Source organism: Carassius carassius, chromosome 29 (assembly GCF_963082965.1).
Source record: "Carassius carassius chromosome 29, fCarCar2.1, whole genome shotgun sequence".
Lineage (NCBI taxonomy): Eukaryota > Metazoa > Chordata > Actinopteri > Cypriniformes > Cyprinidae > Carassius > Carassius carassius.
The window spans coordinates 5,970,605-5,982,774 of NC_081783.1; the positions used below are offsets into that span (position 1 = coordinate 5,970,605).

The following is a 12,170-nucleotide window of genomic DNA, read 5'->3' on the forward strand; positions in this document are numbered from 1 at the left end:
AATTCCTTACTCTAAACCAGGGGTGTCCAGTCCTACTCCTGGAGGGCTACTGTCCTGCAGAGTTTAGCTCCAACCCCAATGAAACACACTTGAAGCAGTTAATCAACATCTTCAGGCTTACTCGATACTTGCAAGCAAGTTGGAGTCAAACTCTGAAGCAGTGGTTCTCTGAGCCAGTCCTGGGGATCCAGTGGTCTGCACATTTTGTATGTCTTACTTATTTAATGCACCTGATTCAGATCATCAGCTCGTTAATAAGGAGCCTCAGGAGGCTTTCACATGCTATCTGAATTATCGTAAACAAGTTTCCTAGTCAGAAATTGGACATGAATGGTCTCCCTAGTCGTATTTGAAACTGGGAAACTCTGAGATAATTTTGATACCCGAGTGGAGCCATAAACTTACAGAGAAACATACAGTGGCATTAGTACTGTAAAGTTTTATTTGTTTTTCTCACAAAATCTACATTGCTTTCTCCTGCCATTACAGTCAAGTATATTTACTAGTGCTGTCAATCGATTAGTCGCGATTAATCACATCCAAAATAAAAGTTTTTGTTTACATAATATGTGTGTATACTGTACATATTATGTATATATAAATACACACACATGCATGTATATATTTAAGAAAAGTATGTTTTTATACAAAATGTATTTATACATAATATAAATTATATTAATATAAATACATACATGTAAATATATGTAATGTTTTTCTAAATACATAGGTGTATGCATGTGTATTTATTTATACATAATAAATATACACAGTACACACACATATATTCTGTAAATCAAAAAACATTTTTTGGATGCGATTTATCACACCAGCTGAATATCTAGATAGCACTGTGAATGTTAATACTATATGGCTACCAATTAATGGAAAGCTACATTTTATTTATATGTTGGATATTGACCAAATATTTTCTAAAGTATACCTTTTGGCTTTAATAAAATTTCCCCAAAAAACAGACAGGATTTATGTTCTTTCTGACAAAAAAGCACTTGAACACGACAAACTCTAATTACAACTTCAGAAGTGGGAAGTAGGAAGTTTCTGATAGCAGGTCAAGGCGGCAGCATGAACTGAGTATGTCAGATAAGACAGAAATACAAAATGTACAGAGCAGTGGGTACCCAAAACTGAAGTTGAGGACTACCGCACTAAAGGATGTTGGCCTTCCAGGAGCAGTTTTGAAACCCCTTGCTCTAAGCAAGCATATTCACAAACACAAATTGAACATAGCAATGGTGGAGGAGCAGAGCTCAAACACAGGGGACAGAATGGGATTTGGGAAACCAGAGATGGATGAATAGAGTCCACCTTGATAGCAGTATTCAATGTTGTGTTTCCTCTGGTTGTTGTTGCTGTCTATTTGGTTGTGAGAGGCACTATGGGACATGCGTGAGTACTCCGATTGGTGAGTGTCCTGGCTGGGCATGCCATCAGGCTGTGGGTGGTAAGAGCGAGGCTGAATTATTGGGCTGTTTCTCTCCAGTGCGTGTAGAGATGAATTCCTTTCAGGAATGTCGGGAAGCAACTCCACCAGCAACCTATGAAGAATGCTGTTGTCCGGCAGGTTACCCCTGTACTTTTCAGTGTGGATGTGGTCGTAGATGTCTTTCAGGGCCGAATCTAGAGCCTCATACATACAGCTCTTAGAGTTTGGCACTCGGGAACAACTCAAAGGTGACAGGTTCCTCCGGCGGAAAGGCACTGGACTGACCAGGAAGGCGAGTTTGCTGAGGCCGAACTCAGACTCTTCAACTCGCAAATGTTGCCTCCGGTCCTGCTTGGCCCTCTCGTGCTTGATCATAGTGGTGAAACGCGTGTAGGAAGCTGGGCAGCGGCCCTTACAGGAGCTCACCAGCTGCCTTTGATAATGATGTTGGTGCCCGGATCCACAGAAGCTCTCTGAGGAGGCAAATGAACACACATCAAACTCCCTCTCGCTACAGAAGGATGATCCCTCAATCTGGATGAAGTCACTAAGGTCGGACACTACAGCATCATGTTCGCTGTCTGAGTAGTCGTGTTGCATGGCAGAGTTTTGTAATTGGTCACTGGTGACTTGAATGTGGATTGGCACATGGGTGTTTATCTTGGGGTATTGAGGCCGTCCTTCAGGAGGATTTCTGGTTGGTGATCCTTCGTCCAGTAATGACTCAATAGAGAGGCTACGCTTGGGACTGCTGGCCCTCCTACAAGAACTCTTGATTAGGCACTCGGCCCCAAGATTTGGCATAGATTTGGACTTCTGGATTAGACTTTCGTATTCAGAAATCCTATTGTGCACCATGTCCCGAGGCACCTCTTTGTTACAGTCCTTGTTGCCACCATGTCTGTCCTTCCGCTGTTCGCTCTCATACTTATGGATCCTGGCTTTGACGGAGCATATCACCGTAGAGTTTATCAGCTCTTGTCGGTTGATGTGATGCATCTTTTTGTAGAGTTTGAGGAAGTCTGGTGCATCGTGGGCTGAGCGGTGCCTTGTCCTCTCCCTAGGATCCTCAGACTCTTGGGCGCCAATGCATTGTGATGCCTCTAGTTCCCCGTTGTGCAACAAAAAGCCAGTGCTTTCCGAACGGGTCTGCACATCTTTTCCCCTCCCCTCAGAGAGAAGGTCATCACAACTCCAAGATTTGAGCTTAGACGTGGTCTCCTCTGAGATCATCCAGTCTTTTGGGTTCTCTTGGGCTGTTTTCCAGCCTTCGGGGAGGCTGGAGAAGCCTTCTGAGACAACTGGGACAGCTATAAAACTGTCCTCATTTTGCCCTTTCTTTTGATATGTGGATACTGAGGTAGCATGGTTTGGACTTTGACAATTTAAATGTGCTGCATGCATATTGCTCACATCCCCACCTTAGATATCCACCACAAGCAGCATGGTAAAAAAGAGACATGAGAAGACATTAAAAGGTAATTGACCCACAGGAGAGAAAAGTAAGGATGTTTATACTACGACCTGGAGAAAAAACTGGAAAGAAATCAGACATCTTGATCAACAAGGCCTCAATGAATAAAGAAACAATTGATATGCTACACTACACTAAAGCAAGATTCTAAACACTAAATAATTCATTGAACTTTATTCATGCAAAGGGAAAGTCGTTTAAAATTCTGCTTGCGCTGCGAGGAGCAAAATGAAAATTGTGTGTGAACCTTCCCCTGTTGCTTATTCTTATTATAATGTGCACAAGTCTGACTGCTTGTCTGATGTCTACCTTTAGTCCTAGTGGTGGCGGGGGAGCTGGGGCTGGTGAGGGGATTCCTCTGGGTGCTGCTGCTCCTGGGTAGCTTTAGTGGTCTGATAGACGTTTGTGCTGTGCCCACACTGCTCTGAGCCCTGGGCTGAGTGGCTGCAGGTTCAGATTTACGTCTCTTGTTATCACTGGCAGAGCTGCAGAATCAATGTGGTTGAAAATTTGTATACAATACATTAAAAAATGTAATAAACAATGTTAAAAAAGGGGAACAAGTTTAGAATGAAATGCAGTCCTAATATCCATATGAAAACAATGCCATGGGCCTTTTGTTTTGTTTGTTTTTTTACCTATACAGTGACCTCAAGATATATTGGAAAAAACAAAAATCAAACCAAGTGGCATTTTTTGCATGTTTACAAAATGTTTCACAAGAAGACGTCTGTTAGATTTGATTGTATTATACTGTATATTATATATATAATATATTATTAAATAGTTTAGTGATTGATAGAAAAGAATATTAAAAATAAGACAAAAAGTAGTCAGACACTTTCTGTCATGACCTGCACTATGCATCCTTTAAGACTGACCTTGGGATTAGTTGTTTAAAATTAATTGCAAAAAAAAAGATAGTTTTACAAAATCTATTCAATAAACTATATATTTGTTTGACTTCAAATCATTTCAATGCATTAAAAGTTAACCTACCTTGAGAGCCTTTCAAGGCTCTTCTCTATAGATGGCTGATAAAGGGAGGTCTGCAACAGATGAAGGAGAAAAAGCAGGGTGAATTCTTTACTTATTATCCAAACTTACTTCCTTGATACCCAGCACTCTCCTTCACAAATCCAACAATGGTTAAAACAGTGAAACTCCCATGTCTGGCAAAGTGACGTGTGCCAGCTGTCCCTTGAAAACCCAGCCATTCCCAGGACAGCTAGATGCGTTAGATCACTTACGAGGGTTTCTATGTCAAACAAAGCAGGGAATTCCTTGTAAGCATGGCTGGAGTAGATAATCATCTTCCTGCTTGCTGAAGCTCTGAGCAGTGTTATCTGGAACAGCTCTTCAGACCAACAGCAGACGCCCCTCACGTTTTTTTAACCCTCTTTAAAAGTAGCCCCAGCATGCAGTACTGGGAATATCTCCTCAGTGTGGCACTTTTTCATCTAGTCAACATAAATACTGCTCTGAGTGACAGATACGACACTAGCAGGCTCAAAATTGGGCTGCAAAGCCTCTGTGACAATTTTTAGCAATTCTTTGTTTGGATTTACAGCATTCCTCAAACCATAACTGTTACTACACTGGCCTCTAAGTCACGTTCTCTCCTTTACGGTGGTAAGCAGAAATTCACAGGGTGCAAATGGTCAAAAAAAATATATATATATTATTTTAGGACAAATTCACAAAAAAGCTCCACTAGCATGTGGTATATAAATGTGCATATGTCTTGATGTGCAAAATGCACTGAATTATGCATTCTTTCAATCTTGCCTCCTTTCTGTGTAAATATTATAAACATAGATCATTATAGACAAAACATATGCATTCAATGTCCCTTGATTTGCATAATTCTGAATAGGGTGTGAAAACAACTTAGTGTGTGCAGGAAAGTGACACTATTAATTTATTCTAAATTAATTATTCCCTTTGACAGCCAGCAAACTATATTTACAATGACAGAAAAAAGTCTGTGAGTGAAAGAGGAGATGTAATGTGATATTGTAGATGGCATGTCCATAGATCCTTCACCTACTACAAACACATGGACAGAATCGGCAGATGACAGCCAGGAGGAAGTGCTCCTGTCTGACGAAAAATAAATGGTGTAATGCTAGAAAGAAATGTTATCATGATAAGAGAAGCAAATGCAGGTGTACATGCATTCTTAAGACATGGGAAAAAACATGTCCCACATGCAATTACCTTTGTAACTTTGTTGCATTTACACTTTAATAATAATAATCAAATAGGATCATTAGTTCTTAACACAAATTTACTATGCCATCCTAATGTGCATGCAAGTATCTATTTAATCAAAATTTTTAAATGGCATAAGGTGTTTGCTAAAATGTATTTATTATACATATTTGCAAAGAAACATAATACTTTATCAGATATTCATAATTTACATGTATAAGAGTGTTTAGAGCTGTGGTAAAGGAAAACACTTCTGTAAAAAAAAAAAGCAGGAGGCTGCACTAAATGTAAATCAATACTTCTTAACATATTAAACATACTATTTCTAAGTAATCCTTCTTTGCATAAACTTATTTTCTCAGTTCCGTAGTCCAATTTGTGGAATATTTCAAGAGTGCATTGCTCTATTCAAAACAATGGACTTTGTGTCAGAATTGAAGTTAAGTGATGTTAAATGAGGATGGGTTGAGAAGGCAGGCACTAGCTTCTTTCTGTTAATTTCTCTCTTTTGTTCTCCTAGTTGGTCAGTGAAGCTTTTAATCATTTAATCAGTCACTCATTCATTCATTCATTCATTCTTTACCTCCACTCGGAATCGAGGAGAGCTCTCTGGATTGTAATCAAGATGTTTTTTTGGAGGCTTCACCCAGAGGTGGAACAGAGAATGGCAGAGAAATGGTGACATAACAAGGGAGAAAGTAAAGTAACATGACTATGTGACGACCACAAACTAAAGTTGCACATATGCAACAAAAACACTACACACTGCAGTACAGCTCCTTTTACATAAACACAACATAAAGCATGCCAAGCCAAAGAGTACTAAACTACACACACCTTGCACAAAGAGTGAAAATCTCATTTGTAAAGTCATGCAAATATGGTCAAATTAATCCACAACAGTAGTTGAATGTGTGCAAATCAAAGCCGGAAATGCAAAGACACAGATTCTAGTGGGAGGAAGCAAGGCTCATTTACACAGAACATGATATTAATTATTCATCGCACTCCATATGTGTTACAGTGTCCAGAATTGTCTACTCATTCCAATCAGTCACTTCAGACATGTCCACCACAGGCCGACAGCATGTGCAGCAAGTATCTGACTTTCCACCCCCACACCAATCACAAGCGGCATGCCATCAGCACCAAACCAAAGCCACACTTACCGGCCGCCCAAACTCCAGTTCAGCAAAGAACTTATACCACGGCTCATTCTCTAAATCTATGTCCTCTGGCCTTAAATTACTTGTCTGGTGTTGGTAACGAAAGCAAGTGTGGGAAGAAGATGAAAGGAAGGGATGAAACGAGGTAATCATGCGAATGTGATAGTCAGATACAGATGTAAAATGAGGAATGGCAAGAAATAAGGGAACATTGTTGATTTGTGAAGTTCAGCAGAGCACAAAACTAGTATTACTTTGTTGAAAATAGCAACAGCGCAAAGGCTGGTTTTAATTTTCCACTCCTATCCAGCAGAGGGCAGCGGCACATAACAAACACCCACTGTACAAGGACAAACTGCTCTAGCAGGAGCAAATTGGTTTCTCTAACCTTATTAGTGCCCTTGACCACATTACGCTCTAATGGACCTGCAATTTATCTGCTCTACTTAGCGACTCTGCACAGGCTTACTGAAGCACTTCTGCCAAATTAGGGCAAATGTTTGTGGAGGTTCTTTTGACAAATACAGAAAGCACACCGTGTATCTTCAACGGTTGCAACATATATTGTAAATACAATTCTATTAATATACAAGAACAACTCAGTTTAGTCTATCAACATTCTGCAGCACTGCTGACACTAAGACTCGCCGACTAATAGTCGATCTCTCTATACCCATAAAGCCATGGGGCATTAATTCTAAGATCAATATGTTTGTGCCTTCAAATACTAAAAGCAAATTGTAAAAATGCCTCATAAATTTAATGCACGTTGTGTAACCAGCTTTAAACAAACCATAAATGATTAAGTTACTTTAAAAACTAGGCTCGTTTAATTCCGTTCATTGCTATTTTTAAACTTTAAAAGTCACTGAATACTTACCGCTCTCTCTTGCTCTATAATAGACGACTTTCCCGGCTCGTAGTCAAAGATGCTTCTCGGCTCTGCTCTGTATTTCCGTGTGTCCACCTTCCTGTCAGGAGGCCCCCACTCATTCCTGAGAGACATGCAAAGAAAAACAAACAGTGCCTGAAAATTGGGACTTAGTGGCTGTTTTCACATCCGAAAATCCTTTAAATTAAGTTTGCCTGAGAAGTATTTCTGTCATATTATAAGCATGGATGGGTAATTCTCACATGTCAGTGTGCTCCCTTTCACTGGATCTCTGCTGTGTGGATGCTGATGTGGGCAGAGGGGTAGGGACAGAAGAGGAGGCAGGCACCCTGAAACCGTATCCGCCGTTATCAGAGACACTCTTGGTTATGGGCCGGTAGGTGCTGGTTTTAGGTGCAGGGTGGGCCTGAACAGCATTAGGTGCAGCATGCTTATCTGAAACAAATGAAACACATGATATACTGTGACAAATATATAATACTAAATGGAATTAATAATTTTATAAATAATATTAAACGATACTAAATAATTCCTCCAAATTAATATAGTATATTGAAACAGATTTTTACAGTGTTTACACTTTTTTTTTTTGGACATGTGTGACCCTGGACCACAAAACCAGTAATATGGGTAAAAAAATTTAAATTGAGATTTATACATAATCTGAAAGCTGAATAAATAAGTTATCCACTGATGTATTTGGCTGAGATACAACTATTTGAAAATCTGGAAAAAAATCTAAATATTGAGAAAATCGCCTTTAAAGTTGTGCAAATGAAGTTCCTAGCAATGGATATTACTAATCAAAATTACGTTTTGATATATTTATGGTAGGAAATTCACAGAATATCTTAATGGAACATGATCTTTACTTAATATCCTAATGGTTTTTGTCAACAAAAAAAAGAGAAAATCAATAATTCTGGCCCATTCAATGTATTGTTGGCTGTTGCTAAAAATATACCCGTGCTACTTAAATTAAATTAAATTTATGTATTTAGCAGACACGCTTTTATCCAAAGCGACTTACAGTGCATTCAGGCTATCAATTTATACCTATCATGTGTTCCCGGGGAATCGAACCCCCAACCTTGCGCTTGATAGCACAATGCTCTACCAATTGAGCTTCAGGAACACTTATGACTATAAGTGTATATTATGCTACTTATGACTGATTTTGCGCTCCAGGGTCACATATTAGAATGATTTCTGAAGGGTAATATGACACTGAAGGCTGGAGTAATGATGCTGAAAATTCAGCTTTGACATTACAGGAATAAATGACATTTAAAAAAATATCACATTTTATTAAAATTGTTATTTTGAATTGTAATGATAGTTTACAATATAAGACAATATTTAAAATTTTCTCTTACCAAGGCTGTATTTATTTGCTAGTGTATACTTTTGATATAAAAATGCTTAAAAACTTTAATCTTTTTATACTTTAAAATTATACTTTATCAAATAAATGCAGCCTTTGTAAGCATAAAAGACTTATAAAACATTACTCTAAACTTGGCCGGCAGATCTGTAATGTGTAACAAGGACACTAAAATAAAGTGTCCCCCAAAAAAAGCTAATTATTCTTATTCCTATTGGTTTATACTAGTTTTATTTCTTCTAGTTTATCATTCAGTTTCTTCTTGCTTTCATTATTTGGTTATAAAGTAATACTGAATCAAAGAGAGACCTTGTTTGGAAAAAGTTGTGCCAGTTGTGACAGGATCTGTGGCAGTACGGGACCCAGACCACTCGTTATCTGTGAAAACAAATAAGCAAACATGATTAATATGGATTCTATATATCACAAACAGGAACTGCATACAGAGTGCTTTAAACCTAATAATGTAAACAAACTCATTTGTAAGTAGGATGTGGGAGTAAGACAATTAAAAAGACATAATAAGATGTGAAATGAAGGGTTTGATCCTGTGACCCCTGTAATCTCTCAGTCAAACCCCCTGACAGTGCAATACCAGTAATGAACGCACTTGTAATCCACAACCTGCTGAGTAAAGCTCTTTTATTGTCACTTCTCTTTAGGTTGTACTTCTCTGCAAAAAAGTCTATTAAAGGTCTATTATCACACATTAAATACAGGGAGATTCTGTGTATTCCTGGCATTCATAAAACCAACCTGTAATTATCTGTTTGCGTAAAATAATAAACTACAAACTAACACAAACTATAATAGTTTGCAAAAATGTTTTCTGTCCATTTCTGTGTTGCATAAGGGCTGTAAAAATAGCTTTAAAATCTAAATAGAAGAAACTGAACTCAAAAACAGTTGGTATGTGAGTGTTTAACTAGAAAATTCCGTCCAATAACCACATAATAGGCTTTTTTCTTCTTCTTAGGGCTTATGATTTCTTAATATCAGCATACATTTTTAATGTAATGGTGGTAGATATAAAAAATCCGGTCTTACCTGGTTTAGGCACCACATGAATCTGTTTGAACATGCTTTTGTACCAGTCTTTTGGCCTGTCTATGGTCTAAAACAACACATAAAGCAAGCATTTTTAGATTACAGGCTTTCCCAGCTCTTACAGATTAAGATTCCAAGGTCCAGAAGCAAAGTTTAGAAAACAAATAGCAACCCGAATGTGCTCCATGACTTTGAGTCCAAAACTCTGGATGCAAAAGGCTCCTATAGCAATGCTACAGCAACTGGCCTCTCCACGTTAAGCAGAGAGAAACACATCACTGTCTGTCTGCTGGCCCATCAATGATGCTTAGCACAGCTGCCCCTGTTTCCCTAGGGCTAAATAAAACTCTGTGTGGGAAAATGCAATTTAGCGCACAAATCAAAACAGCTCGTCCCATGTGACCAGAGACTGACTGAAAATTAATTCTGGAATTAACAATTATAGGTATGCACTTCCGACAATGTCTCCAGAGCCAATAAAGAGCCAGGAAGCTTTCTCAAAATGAATGCTAAGCTTGTTTATTGCATTTTTATGTTGTTGATAAGCCTGTAATTGTTACAGTATGAAGTTCTCAAGTAACATGTAGGTGTTTCTTTAACTTCAGGCACTTTTATGTGCCAGAGGTTTATTTATAATAAAACTAACAGATTTTAAAGTCCTTTTCATTAGAAAAATAACACATAAAAACTGTTTTGTAAACTTTCTGCCATGCATTCATCATTTATATTTGTACTTTTCAAATGCATTGTTATAGATTATAGATTTTATTGAAATTTTCTTAAAGAGATAGTTCACCCAAAAATGAAAAATCTGCAACTCATACAGGTTTGGAACGACTTGAGGGTGAGTAAATGATGACAGAATTTTCATTTTTGGGTGAACTATCCCTTTAACGTTTATAAAAATTCCACCATAAATACACACAGTTAAAGAAACTATAAATTGCTTAATAATTTGCTTCTGTAACTTAAGTGCATGACAAAAATGTAGACAATAATACCAAAGGACATTTATTTATTCTGAGCTGCACAGTGTAAATATGGAAACAAAAGATTAACATCCTGGAAGAGCATTCACTCACCGTCCGTATGGCAACGGGAATCCCAGACTCATCCACGGGACCGATGCCAGTATAGAGCGGAACTTTCCCTGTTGTTTCTTTCCTGTCAGTCTGTGGCGCTCGTGCGGGAGGATCCACGTTGGCGTAGATAGGATTGCTAGACTCAGAGGCTGATGGGAGGAAGACAGGGTCAGGTTTGGGGGTGTGTGTTTTTAGTTTTAATTCCTATAGAACTAACCAACATTCCCATGTCAGTAACTGAGAAATACAGCCAGGTCAGGGATGCAGTGCAGACTGTAATTCCAAATCAGGAGAAATAATCCATAAATATGTTGATTCCAGTTTTCCGGCATAAAATAATAAACACAGAAAGCAGCTCTCCACTCCTGAGTTCTCTGGTATGCACAGGCATTCAGATTGAAGCATTTTGGTGAAAAACAGCAAAATGGGCTCTGGTTTGGAGACAAAGGCCAGCCTGGCGCACACAGACGCTCTAATCCCAGTGTCTCAGCTCCTCCCTCACCTCAACCGCTCCGGTGCTCAGATTTGAGCTTAATCCCAGGCATTTGCCATTTAGGATTAGAGAGATTGCGAGTGCACACTCAGAACGGACCAGTCGAGATACGCTTAGTGTCACAGGGGCGGTAAAAATGCACTACGTTTACTTACGCATTAGTACTTCAATAGAGTCTGGCACATCACTCCAGTGACCAGGGAGAACTGCCGCGCTTAAGACATACACTTCGCTGTACAGATATTTCCAGGACAGGTAGATTTAAAAAGCCATGTTCACACTTATTATGGCTGAGCATCAATGCAGACTCCCTCATTCGATTTGATTCTGATTTACAAACTCTATTAGATTTTGCAGCAATATATATATAGTGTGTGTACTGTGTATATTTATTATGTATATATATATATAAACACACACACATGCATGCATATATTAAAGAAAAATATGTTATATATATATATATATATATATATATATATATATATATATATATATATATATATATATATATATGCACACTCGCTTATATTATTTAACATAAAAATATTTAATAATTATACTATTCAATTTATTTTGGATGCGATTAATGATTTGTGATTAATTGTTTGATATATATATATATATGTGTGTGTGTGTGTGTGTGTTTGCATGTGTGTATGTGTACATAAACATCATATATGCATAGTACACACACATATATATATATATATATATATATATATATATATATAGATATATCTATATATCTATATATATAGATATATAGATATATATATATATATATATATATATATTATGTAAATACAAACTTTTTACAGCCTTTAGCTTGTAGTTAAATAGATACAGTACAAACTGAGATGCAATTACCTAATTCAGTTTCCTTGTTCTTTCCAATGAAGAAATCAATATTGACGATGAACGTCATTCACTCAAGAGCATGTGGAAGTGAGAGATTAGCTTCAGTACTC

General features: G+C 37.8%; 1 protein-coding gene across 1 annotated transcript in view; it reads right to left on the minus strand.

The window, feature by feature from the left end:
• Nucleotides 1–12,170, minus strand: part of sorbs2b (sorbin and SH3 domain containing 2b) — a 48,842-nt gene that overhangs the window by 9,053 nt on the left and 27,619 nt on the right. The window contains exons 10-19 of the mRNA XM_059515543.1: nucleotides 10,707–10,855; nucleotides 9,625–9,691; nucleotides 8,887–8,955; nucleotides 7,436–7,628; nucleotides 7,182–7,296; nucleotides 6,305–6,388; nucleotides 5,719–5,775; nucleotides 3,921–3,970; nucleotides 3,231–3,406; nucleotides 1,330–2,868 (exon numbers count right to left, since the gene is read on the minus strand). Of these exons, the coding sequence (XP_059371526.1) occupies nucleotides 1,330–2,868; nucleotides 3,231–3,406; nucleotides 3,921–3,970; nucleotides 5,719–5,775; nucleotides 6,305–6,388; nucleotides 7,182–7,296; nucleotides 7,436–7,628; nucleotides 8,887–8,955; nucleotides 9,625–9,691; nucleotides 10,707–10,855 (2,499 nt within the window). The remainder of the gene's footprint in view (nucleotides 1–1,329; nucleotides 2,869–3,230; nucleotides 3,407–3,920; nucleotides 3,971–5,718; nucleotides 5,776–6,304; nucleotides 6,389–7,181; nucleotides 7,297–7,435; nucleotides 7,629–8,886; nucleotides 8,956–9,624; nucleotides 9,692–10,706; nucleotides 10,856–12,170) is intronic.